The following is a 17542-nucleotide window of genomic DNA, read 5'->3' as shown; positions in this document are numbered from 1 at the left end:
CTCTTCTCCAGGGTGACCAGCCCCAACTTCCTCAGCCTGTCCTCATAGGGGAGATGCTCCAGTCCTTTTATCAACCTCATGGCCTCCTCTGGACTTGCTCCATCAATTCCATGTCCTTCTTATGTTGAGGACACCAGAACTGCATGTAGTATTCCAGGTGGGATCTTGCAGGAGCAGTAGAGGGGGGAAATCACCTCTTTTGACCTGCTGCCCACACTCCTTTTGATGCAGCCCAGGATTTGATTGGCTTTCTGGGCTGCTAGCACTCACTGCTGGCTCATTGTGGGTTTCTTGCCCACTGTCACTCTCAAGTCTTTCTCCTCATTGCTGGTCTCAATTACTTCCCCACCCAACCTGTAGGTGTGCCTGGGATTGTCATGGCCCAGATATAGGTCCTTGTACTTCGTTTTGTTAAACTTCAGTAGGTTTGCATGTCAAGGTCCCTCTGGATGTCCCATCCCTTCCCTCCAGCATGTCAACTGCCCCACACAACTTGGTGTTGTCAGTGAACTTGCTGAGGGTGCACTCAATCCCACTGTCCATGTCACCAACAAAGATGTTGAACAGTATTGGCCCCAACACCAACCCCTGAGGGACACTACTCCTTACTGGCCTCCACATGGACAATGAGTCCTGGACCACAACTCTGTGTGTGACCATCCAGCCAGTTCGTTATCCACCGAGTGCTCCACCCACCAAATCCATGTCTCTCCAATTTAGAGACAAGGATGTTGTGCAGGACAGTGTCAAACACTTTGCATAAGTCCAGGTAGATGATTTCGGTTGCTCTTCCCGTACCTACAAATTCTGTGGCCCCATCATAGAAGGCCACCAAATTCATCAGGCATGACTTGCCCCTAGTAAAGCCATGTTGGTTATTACCTGTCACCTCTTTGCTTTTCGTGTGCCTAAGCATAGCTTCCAGGAGAATCTACTTTATGATCTTGCCTGGCACAGAGGAGAGACTGACTGGTCTGTAGGTCCCTGGTTCTTCTGCTTTCCCCTTTTTAAAAGTGGGGGTTATATTTCCCTTTTCCCTGTCATCAGGGACTTCACTTGACTGCCAGGATTTCTCAAAAATTATAGATAGTGGCTTAGCAACTACATCAGCCAGTTCCCTCGGGACCTGAGATCTCATCTCATCAGGACCCATGGACTTATGCACATTCAGGTTCCTGAGATGGTCTCGAACCTTATCCACTTCTATGGTGGGTGATCCTCTTCTGCACTGGTTAGGCTGAATTTTTAGTCTACTATGAAGTTAATGCATTTTTGCATCCAATACCAAGTGCCCGTGTTCAAAAGTTGTGATTGAAAGCTTATTCCCCTTTCAAGTGCAGTAACGGCAGCGTATTTGCTCAGGCTTCTATGTACAGTGAGCGTGGTAGATTGATGGAGTTTTATTTCAGGAAGCTTTGCCTATCAAACAGCTTAGTTTGGAAAGCAGAGCAGATGCAGATGAGTTTCAGCTGTAGCTGCAATTGGTCTGAAGATCAGCCCTTCTTACAAGGATGCTAGGTCTTGTGCAGTGGACAGATTAGTCATTTCCTCATCCTCTTTGGTCCTTTTCCTCCTTGCCCCACCCCATTTTTTTTTTTCAGGATATTGCTTCCCAAGTGGATTCCATTTCATCCCTCTAATTTATAAAAGGAGGAGAGCCATGCACACAAGCAACCCTGTCTTTAGTCCTGTGTCTGTATTTTTTCAGTGAAAATTGATTGGAGATGTAGAAGTTTTTGTTGTGCCTTAGTCAGGTGAATCTGAAAAGAGTTAGAATGGTTATGCAGTTCAAATTGTTTGGACCTGCATCATACCTGCACTTGTTGTCTTTGTTCAGAGTGTCTCTTTTTGTGAGACACTAGATTCAATCTCTGAGCACAGGCCACAAACTTAAGGTGGGTTTTCCCGCTTCATTTCAGTGGGAGAAGAAACAAATTGATTATTCCAGGGGTATTCTAGGTTTGAGAATACTGAAGAGGTGAACCAAAGATCTTGTTTCTGAATGGTGGCTACCAAGATCCTCATCCCTACTTTTTTGAACTTAGATTTATTTGTGCTTTTGATTGCAGGATACCTTATTTTGTCAGATCAAATGATCATCTGTTTCTTTCTTGTGTGTTTCATTGTTTGGGTGTTTGGGGTTTTTTTCCCATATGTGAGATTGTTGAAAATGATATCAGGATGCTTTCTGCCCCTTACCAAGATATTAAGTATTTTCTAGTACTGAAGACACCTAGTAGCCCCTACAGTGGTAACTGACATCATCTGACAGGCTGTATTGCAAGCTAGCATGGAATTACATGCCAAGCATTGACTTGATGCAGAAAAGAGAAATGGTCAATAAAATTAACTAGATTTCTAGTAACAGATGACCTAACAGCACTACTAGTGTTGAGAGGGAAGGGCCTGTTTACCTTATTTTTCATTTAGTGACAATTAGTTTGGAGGCTGTTAGCCACAGGACTAGCTTGTAAATGGGAGTGTTAGAGCAGAATATGTATACAGAACATCTCTTTGTGGCATTTAGTCTTTGTGGAGGAAACTTCCAGTTAGTCTGTTCAAGAGAGAGCTGTGCTTACATGTAGCATGTTGTGAGTTTCTGGTTTGAATTGTTGGTTTGATTACTATAATTACTTAACTTACTCATTTATATTGCTGTAAGTCACTTGTCTTTATGGCCACCTCTTTTAACTCCATTTGGCAACAATGAAATTTTCATAGATTTTGTGCTATTTTTTCATTTGGCAGAAGGTGATGCCTGTTTTTCAGACTAGGTATGTGGTGGGTCTGCAATTTATTTTCGTCAGGCCTCATGGTATGAGAGGATGAATTGGGATTTGCTTATATTTGAATTTAAACTGCAGTGGAGAAAATGAAAGGATTTTTGTTACTTTTCTTGTATTACGTATTTTAAGCAGATTCTTGGACCATGTACTAGACTGTCAGAAAACTTGCAAGTAGCATAATTTTTCATAGTGACTTAGACAAAAAATGAGTTACTTTCTGAAATACTTATTTTCTTCATCCAGGCAGACATGAACTTAGCAGTTTTCAGATATGATTGGTGAATGCAAAGATTAGCTGTGTGGTTTTATTTTGTATGTGCATGTTTTTTATTTCAAATGCCAAAATAACTTTTTTGGCTTAGACTTGTGCTTTCACTGTCTTGATTTACTAAACATAATCTTAAAATAATTGCTTTAAGCATTTTAAAGTAAGTTTAATGAAAGGTTATGGTGTTGTCACATTTCATTATTTTATTAAAAATCCTTTTCTTGGTTCAAAATTTGCTTATTGCGAATCAGTTTTGTTAACTTATTTTAACAAAGTGGTAGTTACTGATTATCCGTGGGACCAAATGTAGGTAACTGTCCCATCACAAAAGGTTACTGTAATCATTTGTAAGATGGGTGTTTTTTTCTTAGATACTCACAAGTGGTAAAGGAAAATACTGTGCTAAACATTAAATAATTAAGCATAGTATGCTTACATTTTAAATACACAAGATGACTCAGGATAATCCGTCTATGCATAAAATAAAATGTATAAATATATTTAACCTTTTTTTCTGCCTGTGGATAGATTCAGTGCCAGTAGCACATGTTGCCCAAGCTAAACCATAAAGCCCTTCTCTTGGCATCCGTTTGCCCAGGTCTTTTGTAGTTACTCCTGTTGCAGTCTTTTTCCAAGTGACTTGCACTTGAATTCCTGTATTTTAGTAGGATTTCAGATCAGGAGATGCATATTAAAACTGTGAAAGTCTTTATTTTCTAATCACATGCATCTGTTGTTACTAGGCAGCATGGTATGTTCTTGGGGGTTTTTCTGGACAGATTATTATGCTTTTTCTGCACAGAAGATACTGAGGTGTTAGGGCATGTACTTTTTTAATCTCAGAAACTGTTCCACTTTCTCTTGAGATTCTGTCACTCTAAACCATCCTTTTCCTTAAATGTCAGATTGTTAAAGGTCACTTTGGATACATCAAAGCAACCTGTGCTGTCTGCTAGTATTAGTCCTGCTTATATTCAACATGCTACTTCATAGCATTTCTCATGTGCCAGTTCGTGCTTGTTTGGAACATGAGCCTAGAAGTAAATGTGTTTGTTTACATGTTTGAAGGGTACATAATATGCTGCTTCTTGTGTAAAAAGGTACATATAATAGTATGGGTTTGGTGTATTTATAAAAATTGCTGCTTCAGTTTGTAAGAAGGGCAGAATATGTTTATATTAGTGCAATCATTTCCTTTTTTATGTACTCTTCCACAATGATCCCTTGCTGTTCTACTTGCTTTTTATAGTAACCAATAATATTCTGTACAAAACCAACCACCGTCAATGCAAAGAAAGCTAAATTTAAAAGCAGCCTCAGTTACAGTTGTTCTTGCACTTTCTGGCATAAAGACTGCACGTGTTGTATATGCATTTGGCTTTGAAAAATTGTGTTTTCCTTCTAACTCAGTGCTTCTCTGTGATTCTCTTGCATTTATGCCATGAAGAGGGAGAGATATTGGTCTTTAGATGGCTTTTGCTGGAAGTTTCTCTGATTTCAGACTTTAGAAATGTGTCTGAGCTGAGTTATGCCTGGATTTTCATAGCAGCTGCATGGCTGGTCCTGTAATAGCTCCTTCATTATCTGCCTCAGCCCTTCCCTAACTAAAATGGGAATAGTTTAGCAGTGCAACTGTATCAAGTCTAAAGACTTAAATGTGTCAATGAGATCTAAAGACTTAATTGCTTTGTAGCACAAGTGGTGAATGTGTGGGGTTGGAGACAGGATTTTATTTTGTTTCCTTGTTTTCTTTGAACTGCTTTGTGGGAGTAGCCTTTTCTTACTGGACTATGAACTGAACATACTTAAAACAGGCTTTTGCTGATACCTCCCTGGAAAGGTTTCTGGTGCTTTTGTTTACTGCTGCTCCTCACAAAGCTAAAATGAGTTTTTAAAGCACTTGTTCTGAAAAGCGATTGCTTTTTGACAACCTTATAATTTCAAAAACTTGTGTAAAATTCCTTCATCTGTTCGGCTTATGAAACATTAAAGTCACATAGGCATGTCCACTTCTCTTAGCAGCTTGACTTATGCCTGAGGTGGCTTTGTGAGGTTCGTACAGCCTAATCTTGTGGATTTTAACAGGAGTTGAATGGCGTTAATTTTGAAGAAAATAATGTAATGCTGTTCTCTAGTAAATATAATAAGCTGTATTGTTCGAATTAGAAGTGGTTTTACAAGAAAATTCCATAATCTTTCCTAGCAATTTCCCTACCAGTATTTTCAGTAACTTCCTATATGGTGTTCTCGCGTACCTTTGGTATAATCCAGGAAAATACAAATTTTGGACAAAAGTGGAGCTAATCTCGATTTATTCCTGTAGGCCAGCTGTTGAACACTAAGAGCAGAGTTAACTATTGCTCAACATCTGTGAAATATCAAAATTTAGGCCTAAAACTAATCTTTATAATAAAGAGACCAGAAGTAATGAGAAATTCTGATTAGGGAGTTGTTTGGCTTGTTGTTGTGGTCTTCCTCCTGTTAAAAAGCTTTGTGGGTGTTTGTCTCTGTACTATAGTTTTGTGCTGTGTTGTATTAATTCTGCTTCCCTTTCAGTTCCCTTTAGTTTTACATATCTGTTCCTCAAGCAAACTTCTTCCAGTTATGTCAGTTTTTCAGAGCAAGATTGAAGAACTGTGGGGACCTAGCTGTGCTGCTGAAAAGGGGCAAAGTTATTACCTCAGCAGAACTGTTTTCTTTATTAAAAAAATTAAGACTACAGACTCATGCAAAACCAAGTAATTTGCACCCATCAGTGTAAAGTCTGAGTGCTTTCCTGGTGTGTTGAATTACAAAACTTATCATTTTCCTCACATAATTTATTTGCAGTTACTCCTGAAGGAAAAAAATTGCTCTATGGAATACTAAGGTACTTTTCTGAGGAGGAGGATAGATTACAGTTGACAGCTCAAGCTTGGGTTTTTATGGCATAGTTGCTTATGAAATACATGCGCTGGTACGGAAAGAGCCTGTTTCACTTCCCGTGTGTGGACACAAGTTCAGATCTGCTCAGCAAAGGACCTGGGAACAGGGACACCAGTTAGTTGTTGAGGCTGTTACTTCCCCTGTCCAAATGAGTGGCTGCCTGCATTAGTTCCCATGCTACTGAAAACAGGTGGCAAGTAAGCTCTCCAGGTAGGTTCTGGGTTAGTATAATTTCCTTAGGTGGAAATGATCTTATCAAGTACTTATATTCACTATGGCATGGCAGCAGAGGATTTCTTTTTTTTCCTTTACTCTGTCCACCTTTATGAATTGAGCCAAGGCTGTGAAAAGTCATGTAAATTATACTGAAGACAAAGGTGGTAAATTTAATTTGTCTTTAGCTGTTTTTTGTATCCCATTTTGAAGAGTTTCAGAGAAGAATATAGTTCTGAAAAAAACTTTCATCTTGAACAGCACAATGCTAAGTCATTTTATAAACTTCCTTGCAGTCTTCTACATCAAATTTTAGTTTAGATAAGTAAATGTTATTTCTTCCTCACTATGAGGAAGGTGTACAGGTTAGAGGAGATTGATCTTGATCTGTTTCTCCTGTAGATGGTTTGTCTGCTAGGCCAAATACAAAGTTCAGCAGCCAGAAGCTTGCGGACCAGCACAGCTTCACTGTGGTACAAACTGTTCTATTTATGAATTGACTTATCTTCTTGTTGTAGTATGCAAATTGGTATGCAAAATTGTACAAACACCCACAAAAATGTTTCCTGATAGCTGTTTGGATATGTATATGGCTTCCAGCATACGTAGCATTGATGGGATTATTTTGCCTTCTGCAATTAAGAATTCTTTGCATAGTGTTCCCCTTGTGATTCTCAGATGGACTGTCACATACTTTGTTGTAAGCAGCACAAATCTGATTTTGTTTTGAGTGTGTCAGTCTTTCTGACAGTGACTGGCTTTAGCAGATGGGGACACAGATTGTAAACAAAGTGTGAGGGAGCATTCTTTTATGTATAATATGTCAAAAAGTTATTTACATCTGCAGACTGCCTTCTGCACAGGCAAACTAGCTTCAGTTTGACTTGTATAGGATGCCTGAACTGGAGCATTTGAAAAGTGCTGTTGTCTTGGACACTTTGGCTATCAAGTTTCAAGCCAGAATATAAAGTAAAGATGGGCATTACTAGCATTACTTTTGCTCCAGCCTTGACATGATTGCTTTCAGGCACAAAGGTCTGAGTCTCTCTCAACATTTACTTTACAAGGAATACTGGGTTTAATATGGGGTTGGAAAAAGATCTATGTCTTCTAACTTTGGTCCTTTATTTTTCTCAATGCTGTTGTGATTTTTTTGTCAAGAAGAACAGTAAGAATGTTTTTTATCAAGCAGTATTCTCCAAACTGCAAGAATTACCCATCATGTGGACAGTTGTTTTATTTTTAGGCTTGCTTTTAGGAAAGCTACTTGGGATAAGAGAGGGGAAAAAAGAGACAAGACTGCCAACTGGGTATTTATGAATCAGCCCTAAATTGTGTGTATCATGATGGAGAGGTTTTCCATACACAATTTAGAGAAACTTATATTAACTATTTTAAAGTTAAACTGTGAGGTAGGCCCTGCTTTTCTTGTTTGTGAAAAGAAAGTAAGTTATGTAGCTAGAGAAAGATTGTTATGCTGTGTGGCATTCCTCACTGGAACAGAGAATTCTGAAATCAAAGTGTAGATGGTAAAAGCAGCAACAGTGCCAGGGAATTTGAACAAACAAATAACTAGGAGGTGGAAGAAATCATTAATGTCCAGGAAATAAGTGGCTGATAGAGATAAGAGGCTGATTAAAAGTTCAATTGCTTCAATTCAACACAAATGAAGTTTTTATGTTATTGGTTGGTATCGTGGGAAATTTAATTATTTGGCACCTGGATGAGGTTAAGAGATAAAAAATAAATGTATGCTGTATGTTTTCTCAAAGGGTTAATCTTAGACAAAGGGCATTACTTCTTTGCACAGAGCACGATGACTTTCTGAACAAGTATGTGAGTACAGACTGTGAGCAGGCTTTCCTTTGGCACAAAGGCCATGAGACTTGTTCCTGGTGGCATTTGGGCTGCTCTGATCCTTAAACCCAGTTTAAGGATATGATCTGTCTGTGAAGCTTTGTTTTAAAATTAATTACAAGGAAGTTAACTGGATATTTTAAGTGATTTTTCTGCTTGAGCTTTGCTGTTTAAATACTAGAGACAAGTCTGTTTATAATTACTGTAATGCATCATATATTTGTGGTTTCTAATTCCTTTGGTATTTAGTTGTGCTGATGTCTTCCATTATATTGTACTGGACTTTCCAGAAGGAAAGGTAAGAGTCAAATCTCTGCAACATATTAATTTCTTAATACATTGTGTACGGGGGAGGAAACCTGTCTAGTGGTTAAAGCTGGGCCCACTTATGTTAAAACACAAAGTAAAACCCAATTAAACCTTCTGGATTGGTTACTATGGTGTTCTCTAACAAGTGATGTGACTCAAAAGCCTGCCTTTGGATTGTCAGTACAAGCTTGAGTGCTCAGTACCTTCATTCCTGTTGGATGATGGTTTGCTATGTGAGTCATTAGGGTGATTTTTTAATTTTCAGATCTGAGTCCTCAGCAAATCAGTTTGGGTGGTACCAAGTTTGTTTATTTCTCTTGCTCAAGGAATGCAGTTTCTTTCAGGATGCTTTCTTATTTGAAGTGTTTTGTGCATGTGACTTCCACTTAGTACTTTGGAAGAATTCTGAATATTTGAATGTTTTATATCAGAAAACATAATGTTTTCTTGAAATGTTGTATTAACAGTTACAGCAAGTCTTCCTGGCTGTATTAGTATGAGAAGGAAAATTATTGCTACCACTTCTTAGGGTTTTCTGCTACCTCCCTGAATCCTGCCTTAAAGATGTGAAGAGAAGGCGTCTTACCCTGGTATGACCCTCAGATTTTTCAGGTAGACGGCGATGATGTTGCAACAAGAAGTCTGAGGGTACTCAAGAGACACTTCAAGGCCTTGGGATGACTGGTTAAGGGATCAGGAGCATAAGTAGTTTTCTCCTCTCTCCTTCCAGTTGTGGGGAATGATGAGGAAAGAAACAGGAAGAGCTGTCAGTTCAATACATGGCTCTGAGCCTGGTGTCACTGTCAGAATTCTGATTATTTTTTTTTTTAGTCATGGTTGGTTTATATGACACCAGACTTGCTGGCAATAGACCGGGTACACCTGTCTCAAAGGGGTCAAAGTATCTCTTTGCACAGGAGTTAGCAGGGCTCACTGAGAGAGCTTTATACTAGATTTGAAGGGGAAAAAGAATAAAACCAGGGGGCAGCATGCCAGTGTTTGAGGGATGGTGTGATAATAAGGTCCTTCAGTCTGCCATCTCAGTGGAGGTAGGGGATGGACGTCCATCCAGCTGAAAAGATGAAAGGGTCATTGATGTGTTAAAAACCACAAAATTGCCTGGTCACATAGGTTAGGACTTCTTGCCCCCCCCCCAAAGTGGTAGGATCAATAGCTCAACTTAAGTGCATCTACATCAGTGCATGTGGCATGGGGAACAAACAGGTCACAAGTGTTCTTCCCTAGGGCTCTGTACTGGGGCCAGTTTTGTTTAATGTCTTCAACAGTGACTGGGATGAGGGGATCAAGTGCACTCTCAGTCAGTTTGCAGATGACACCAAGTTGGGTGTTGATCTGCTGGAGGGTGGGAAGGCTCTGCAGAGGGATCTGGAGAGATGGGATCAAAGGCTGATGTCAGTGGTAGGAAATTCAACAAGGTGAAGTACCGGGTGCTGCACTTGGATCGCAACAACCCCATGCAGCATTGGAGGCTGGAGTAAGAGTGTCTGGAAAAGTGGCTGGAGGTTTCCTCCTGGACCTGGGGGTGCTCGTTGACAGCAGCTGGACATGAGCTGACTGTGCCCAAGTGGTCAAGGACAGTGACATTCTTGCCTGTATCAGAAATAGTGTGACCAGCAGGACTAGCCAAGTCGCCCTGTACTGAGCACTGGTGAGGCTGCACCTCAAATCCTGTGTTCTCACTTTTGAGCCCCTCACTACAAGAAAGACATTGTGCTGAAGCATGTCCAGAGAAGGGCAATAAAGCTGGTGAAGGGTATGGAGCACGAGTCTGATGAGGAGTGCCTGAAGGAGCTGGGGGTGTTAAACCTGAAGAGAAGGAGGCTCAGGGAAGACCTTATCACTATCTACAACTACCTGAAAATGAGGTCATAGCCAGGTGGGGTTGGTCTCTTCACCCATGTATAAAGCTGTAGGACAGGAGGAAACAGACCCGAGTTACATCAGGGAAGGTTTAGATTGGGTATTAGGAAAAAATTCTTCATTATAAGGGTTGTCAAGCATTGGAATGGTATGCTCAGGGAAGTGATGTAATCACTGTCTCTGGAGGTATTTAAAACACCCATACACATGGTGATTAGGCACATGGTTTAGCGGTGGATTTGGTGGTGCTAGGTTGATGATTGGATTCATCTTAGAGGTCTTTTCTAGCCTAAACAATTCTATGATTCTATGCTTTTACACTTGAATGTTGGGATTATGCTTGTAGCTTAGAATTGGGTTTTAGTGAATCACATCTTACGGTGTGCATTTAAATGTGTGTGTGTGTCTCACCATTACTGCTTTCCAGGTTTGTCCCCTGTCTGCCAGTGTTAAGTGACCAAATGTTTTATAAAGGAATGTGTTTGAAAGAATGCAAAAATATTCTCTGTGTTTTCAACTACTGAATGTTGCTTGGGGCTAGTGTTGAAATTTCTTCTAGTTCAAATGAAAGCCTATGTATTTGTAGAAGCCAATAAAATACATCAAATAAATTCCATTTAAACCTTGAAAATAATCTTATCAGCAAATTCCACTGCTTTGTTTTCCTGGTAGTCTTGTTAAGTAAGTGTTACGTAAATTTAATGTTGGGGTTAGTACTTGCCCCCAGCAGTCTTGACACATTTTTGCTGCAGATAATTCTGCTGAAAATTATTTTATTTTCTTAGGTTTGGTTTGATTTGATGTGGGCTAATGCATCTTGTAATGTATTATGTTTAAGTCCTTCACGGTAGTATAAATAATAGCTTATTGAAATTAACGTTGGTTTTCATTGTATTTTTAATGTTTTATTCTGGTACATATGTGTTCCTTAACTTTCCTGTCAGTCATGTTTATAACTACTGTACCAGTGTACACCAGTCTAATCAAGCACGGGGAGCTGGAGTGCCCCCTTCTAAATCAAAAAAGGGTCAGACACCTGGAGGTGCTCAGTTTGTTGGCTTGGAATTGTACAAACGACTAAAAGAATTTCTGAAGAACTACTTGACAAATCTCCTTAAGGTAAGATGGGACATGAGATTGATCCGTATTTGTATTAATATGGGCTGGGTAGAGAAGAGCTTGTATCAACAAACGTAGAGGTGTATGCAGCCACTGGAAGTAAATTGATCTTGAAATTTGCTTTTGTCTCCATTAGTGATTAGAATGTTTTGTGGGCTTTTCCTCAAGCATAGATCAGTGAATAAGTGTACCTGTGACCTGCTTTTCCTCTTCAAACCAAAGTAGTGTTCCTGTGTTTTATAGAAGTGATGCTAGGTGCCATCTTAAGCTGGCCTGTACTTCAACAAGAACAGCTAGATTGTGCAAGCAATTACTGAGCATATCAGTAATGTAGAAAAATGAGTACTGTAATGTTGAAAATGCCTGATGGCAGCCATTATTTTAATTTAATAAATACACTACTATTAGAGCTGCGTGTTGGCTTGCGTTGTAACAGAATGGTTCCCAGTTATTTTTTTAAAGGGACTATGCTTTTAACTGTTGGGATTTTAGTTATGAGCAATAGTAAAAGAATTCTTGGTATCCTTTCAAGTCTACTGTGTAATTCATTTATGAAGCTGCACAAATTCAGGTGTCTGGACCTCAGTCATCTGAATGCAGAATACATTCCAGAATGCACTCGTGGTTTTATTCCCTTGTCCATTCAAGCTGTAGTGGTCCAGTTTGAAAAGATACTTGAACTTTATAACTTTATCTTCTTTTTTCTGTTTTGTTTTGGGTTTTTTATGGGTTTGGTTTTGTTTGCTTTTTTGTTGTTGTTGTTGTTTGGGGTTTTTGTTTGTTTTGGTTTGGTTTTATTTATTTCTGTAACAAGAACAAATATTATGTCATACCCAGTTCCAAGAATATGGGGCTTCATTTACCACCTGACAGGGTCCTAGAGAAGACCCCATCCCCACTCGCTGGTTTCAGCTCCCCAAGGAGCAGCAGTGGGAGTGGGTGATACATATTATGAAGGTTGTCACATTGAATACATTACTATTGCACTGGCATGTTTTGCCCAGCACACGCATCAGTGTTGCATGATTCTAATGTGGTGCCCTCTTGCTCTTTCCCACAGGGGGGTCAAGGGTGTCTTTCTGGAGCTTTGTCTTTGCTGTGTATTTTTTTTCCCCAGCATTTTAATTTCAAAATCTCATACTGGATTTCTGTTTTATTAATGTAGAAGTAAGTCTGAGTCCTGTGTTTACTATAAATACTTTGTATGGTGTAGATTTATTACACAGTCTGTTTGTACACCCTCATATATCTTGGTTGTACCTTAAAATTACCCAACAATACTGGGAAACTGTTATTTCAGGATGGTGAAGATTTGATGGATGAGAGTGTGCTGAAATTCTACACTCAGCAGTGGGAAGATTACAGGTTTTCAAGCAAAGTATTGAATGGGATATGTGCCTACCTCAATCGACACTGGGTTCGTCGTGAGTGTGATGAAGGTCGTAAAGGAATATATGAAATTTATTCAGTAAGTAGCTTTTTGAAGTGAGTGATTTATCCCTTCCATCTGTCATTATCATCCTGCAGATTGCTCTTTGAATCTTGAAGGAAGTTCGTAGAAGACGTGGGCAAAGTGAAAATCTCCCCCCTTTCCAGTATATTGTCTACTTTTACCTCAATCTGTTTGTAAAAATTCCAAAACCTGTGAGATGTTCAATCTGTCTCATGTGTATTGGGGCTAGCAGTATTACTGTTGAGGGTTGTCTGTTTCTAAATATTTGCTGCTTATGCTGTTATCTGTGTGCACCAGAGTGTCCTTGTCATTCCACTTAGAATTCAGCCAAGCATTTCAAATACTGAATGAAGAAGTAAATTGCTGGGGTTTTTTTCTGGTGACTTCAATACATCTCTACAAATTTTTTAGCATCCAAGCTGCTAAAATTCAATCAACATTTGGTTTGTAGTGTAAGTTATTTTGGTACAGTTCTGAAAGATTGATATGTGATTCTGATAAATTTTTTGTACATAACTTAGTAAAAAATAAATAAGAACTCAGCAGAAGTTCTGTGTCTCAGATAACTTAAAAGTACTTTTTTTTTAAAAAAATAAAGGATAATTGTCCTTGCTGGTGAAGCACTAGGAAAGTGATGTGCTGTTTTACTGCTTCACTAAAATAACCTTGCATATGGTAGAAAAACAGTTGGTATTCTTAGTTCCCTCCCTCTTAACTTCATTAGCCTAATGCTAAGCAACTGTGTCAGCCTGAAACTTGCCTACCAAAAAAGTTGTATGTTGTCAAAGTAACTTGTGGGTTTTGTTAGTTTTCAGAGTTGGCAGTGGATCACTGCCAGAAAAGGGCACATCTTAGGTAGAGTTAGTAATAAAGAAAGTGGTAATTTTAGTATGAAACAGTCTTGTTGCATGAGAAATGTGTGTGCCAAAGTACAATAATTTTCAAAATTCTGGTTATTAAGTGTTCTATATCGGCTTTCCTTAAGGAGTTATCCTGCATATATGTGTGTATATGTAAATACTTTCTTTATTGCATCTTTAATCTCCCTTCCTTTGCTTCTAGCTTGCCTTGGTGACCTGGAGAGACTGCTTATTCAGGCCATTAAATAAGCAGGTATATATATAAATATATTATAACTATAGTGTTATTTTATAAGGTTAATTTTATGTATTGTTAGTAACTGCTTCAAGGAGAATTTGGAGGATGGGGGGCACAGAGCCAGAAAGGGAGCCTTTTGCTTCTCCTTTGTGATGTTAAAAAAGGTAAATATATGAGGGAATGGGACTTTCTCAGTGTGTGTGATTGAACCTTGAGACTGTTCTGTTCTAACTTTGCTGAGAGAGCATCCTTGGCCTTTTTTTTTAAAAAAAAAAAGCTAAGGGGACTCATCTTCACTGAAGTAGCCATTTCAGCTGTTTCTAAGCTAGGCAGGAGTAGAGAGAGGCTGACAGTCATGTCTTAAGGTTTGGGAATCAAGATTGTATGAAAACAGAAAGTGACAAGCTGAGGTTTTGATCTCTTCTAAATGTTACTATGAGCTGTTAAATTTACACTGATGCCTAGGAGATTCAGGTCAACCAAATATTTTAAATTAGTTAATCAGCATAAATATATAACAAGACACTGTCACAATTTTTATGTATGTTTCACTTATTTACCTATACTTCATGATGAAGTAGTTGCAGCAGATTATTTGTGTAAAGAACATGTGGTTCAGCTCTTGCTACAGAGTTTTCTTGTATTTCACGTATATAAAACTAACAGAAGTTTGGCTTAGAAAGTGCTTTTTGAAATAAATGTTTTAAAAAGGACTAAGGACTTTCATACCTGTACACAGCTCACTACTAAAAAGACTATAATTGTGTTGTGTAACTTAAAGGTGTAGTGTACTCTGTAGGAATTTTATATGTTCAGATCTCCTTAAATGTTCTCAAGGGGCTTGACTTGTCTTGAATATAGGAATACACTCTTGATTAAATACTGTGCTTGACCTGCTAGCTACTTTCTCTGTACCTGACTTACTTTTAATCTCTCTTTTCTAAGGTAACAAATGCAGTGTTGAAATTGATTGAAAAGGAGAGAAATGGTGAAACTATCAATACAAGGCTGATCAGTGGAGTTGTGCAATCCTATGGTAAATGAGATTTCTTTAAGGTTCTATTACTTACTAAAACAAATATATATATATATACACCTTATCAAATCCCAGAAGTAACATCCCACCTCCTTGGATGTCCAGGGAAGATTTTTTGTACAGTAACATAAATGCAGTTATGTACTGTTTAACTTCATATTTGTACTGACACTTGATACAGTTAGAGTTGGTTATACTGAATTTGTAAAGCTTCAAAGTGCAACTGATAACCAAGAGTGTTCCTTGCTTGCGAATCAGTTATTTAGGAGCTAAATCTGGAAGGGGGAAAGCATAGTAGTTTACAAAGTGGAGTGGGGTTGTTTTTTCCCATTTGTGTGATACTAAGAGTTTTGCCATCCAGATTATTGACCAGTTTCACTAATAAAAACAAAAGCATATAATCTGGAATTCTAAGAGGGAAAAACGGAAGTAGAATTTGAACTAGCTTTTGAGATAGTGAGGTTTTCCAAATCCTATAGTCTATTTAAGAAATTTATCCAAAAGTGCGTTTGCATGAGTAATGCCTTGTGCTGGTTACTTTATAAATGCAAGATCAATGTATGTTTTTAAAAGGGGTGCTGATATAGTTGCAATTGACTACCTTCATCTAAGTTAGAAGGAGTGTATTTGTTTGCTTGCAAGAGGCTACATCATAAAAAGCAATTTTGTCATTGCTTGGTCTTTTTTGTTTGTTTTCCTGTAGTGGAGCTGGGGCTGAATGAAGATGATGCATTTGCAAAAGGCCCTACACTAACTGTCTATAAAGAATCCTTTGAATCTCAGTTTCTTGCTGACACAGAGAGATTTTATACACGAGAAAGTACTGAATTCTTGCAACAGAACCCAGTCACAGAGTACATGAAGAAGGTAAGTTACTTAATCAGCTTTGGTTTATGGTTTTTTTCCGGATACAGGTGTTTTTAGAGGTAAAGTAATATAAATTTTAGACTTTAATCAGTTTCTTAAAATGCTGGTTCTTTTACTGAACAGTTAGTTCTTTTTCCCTGTAGTGATTTGCTTCGTGTTTGTCTGGTCTGAAGTTGGTCTCCTTAGTGCATTTCAGTAAGTACAGTGAAAGTTTGAAACTTTCTTAATGGACAAAACAGAAGAGAATGTTAAAATTAATTCAGATTTTGTTAGACTTCAATACACTGTAATTCTGCTTTAAAACTACAAGTTTAGTGTTCGTGTACAAGGGAACTGTGTGTTGACACATTTATTAAGGTCTCCTCCTGAGCAAACTGGCTGAGGAAATAGATCATTAATTAGCTTTAATTCTCTCTGAATGTTTTAATGTAATGAACCCTACTCAGTACTTCTCATCAACAGAGGCCAGATTTAAATTCTTAACTGGTCTCTGGTTTCGGGAATCCCAGACAGGGCAAGTAAGAGCAAGTAGGATAAACATTGACTATTTCTAGCCTGGTTATTGGGTCAGTCTTACTGCATGTGAAATAGATGGGTTATGTTCCATCTTGGACAAGTGCTGCCTTATATAAATTTCTCAGCACATTTCTTCACTTTCTGAATTGCTGCTTGTTTTTTCCCTTTCAGCTTAGTTAAAAAATGAGAGATTTTTGAGTATGTGATATGCAGGTACACATCCCTCCATGCAGTATCCTTTTTATAATGCTTTTTAGCACAGAGCACATCATCTCTGACTCTTGGCATTCAAATCAATGCACTATTCCCTCCCTCCCTCCCTTTCCCCCCTCCTACCAAAAAAAAAAAAAAGAAAAGGGGTGAGATGGTGGTGGAGGAAGTCCTAGAAATACACAGTAAAATGAATCCTGCCTTTAGTCTATTGGGGATGGTTGCCCAGTAATTACCAGACTTAACCCTGTTTACTTTTCTGTTGTCAAATTAATTATTTTTTGCTACTTCCCTTTCAGTTTCTTGTCTTTACTTTCATCCTAATATATGTATAAAAAGAGAGTAAGGGGATTTCAGTCATTCATAACCTGAATGTCTGGCTCATCCAGACTTCCTTGGGACAGGATAGTAAAAAGCTGTCTGAAGGTCATTGCTATTTCAAGAACTGGAGATTAGTGGCAAGTAGAAATAACTTGTTAGTACCCCAAACAATCCTCAAGGCTTCAAAAATCCATAAAAGAGCAACTCGCTTTGCTTGGAGCTGATGTTGAAGCTGAAAGCACATATAAAGCTATCTGAAGGCAGTGTTAAGTCTGGCCTTAAGTCTCTGCTGAAATTATTATACTAGAGTTTGTGTACAAGCTATTTGGGCAGTCTTGGCATTTACTTATAGTAGTTATAAGGTCTTATAAGTAATCTGTTGGAAGCATAAACTACAAATGGAGTAATCTGCTGATGGTACTCTTGACATTCTCACTAAGGCACTGTACATTGAATTCTGATTAGGGACAAATAGCATTGCAAAATTAAGAAACAACTGTTGGAGTACCTTAGTGCATACCAGCATAACATCAGTGTTACCATGTTATAGTAGAATTGTGGTCATTTCTTGTAGAATACTCAATGAAGTCTTAGGGTTAGGATTTATGTATGTAGTTATACAGGCAGACTTGCTGAGTTTAGAAGGACTGTGAATTTTTCTTCTCAGGCCAGAACTCATGAGT

At 38.5% G+C, this 17542-nt stretch overlaps 1 protein-coding gene across 1 annotated transcript in view; it reads left to right on the top strand.

Annotated features, from left to right (window-relative positions):
* LOC103804006 (cullin-1) overlaps window positions 1-17542 on the top strand; it is a gene marked incomplete at its 3' end in the record, with an annotated part of 30776 nt that overhangs the window by 2365 nt on the left and 10869 nt on the right. Inside the window, exons 2-6 of the mRNA XM_009076595.1 lie at window positions 11184-11358; window positions 12659-12826; window positions 13874-13924; window positions 14855-14945; window positions 15649-15812. Of these exons, the coding sequence (XP_009074843.1) occupies window positions 11184-11358; window positions 12659-12826; window positions 13874-13924; window positions 14855-14945; window positions 15649-15812 (649 nt within the window). The remainder of the gene's footprint in view (window positions 1-11183; window positions 11359-12658; window positions 12827-13873; window positions 13925-14854; window positions 14946-15648; window positions 15813-17542) is intronic.

The sequence above is a fragment of the Acanthisitta chloris genome, unplaced genomic scaffold (genome assembly GCF_000695815.1).
Source record: "Acanthisitta chloris isolate BGI_N310 unplaced genomic scaffold, ASM69581v1 scaffold11280, whole genome shotgun sequence".
Taxonomy (NCBI): domain Eukaryota; kingdom Metazoa; phylum Chordata; class Aves; order Passeriformes; family Acanthisittidae; genus Acanthisitta; species Acanthisitta chloris.
This window is presented reverse-complemented; position numbering and strand designations above follow the sequence as displayed.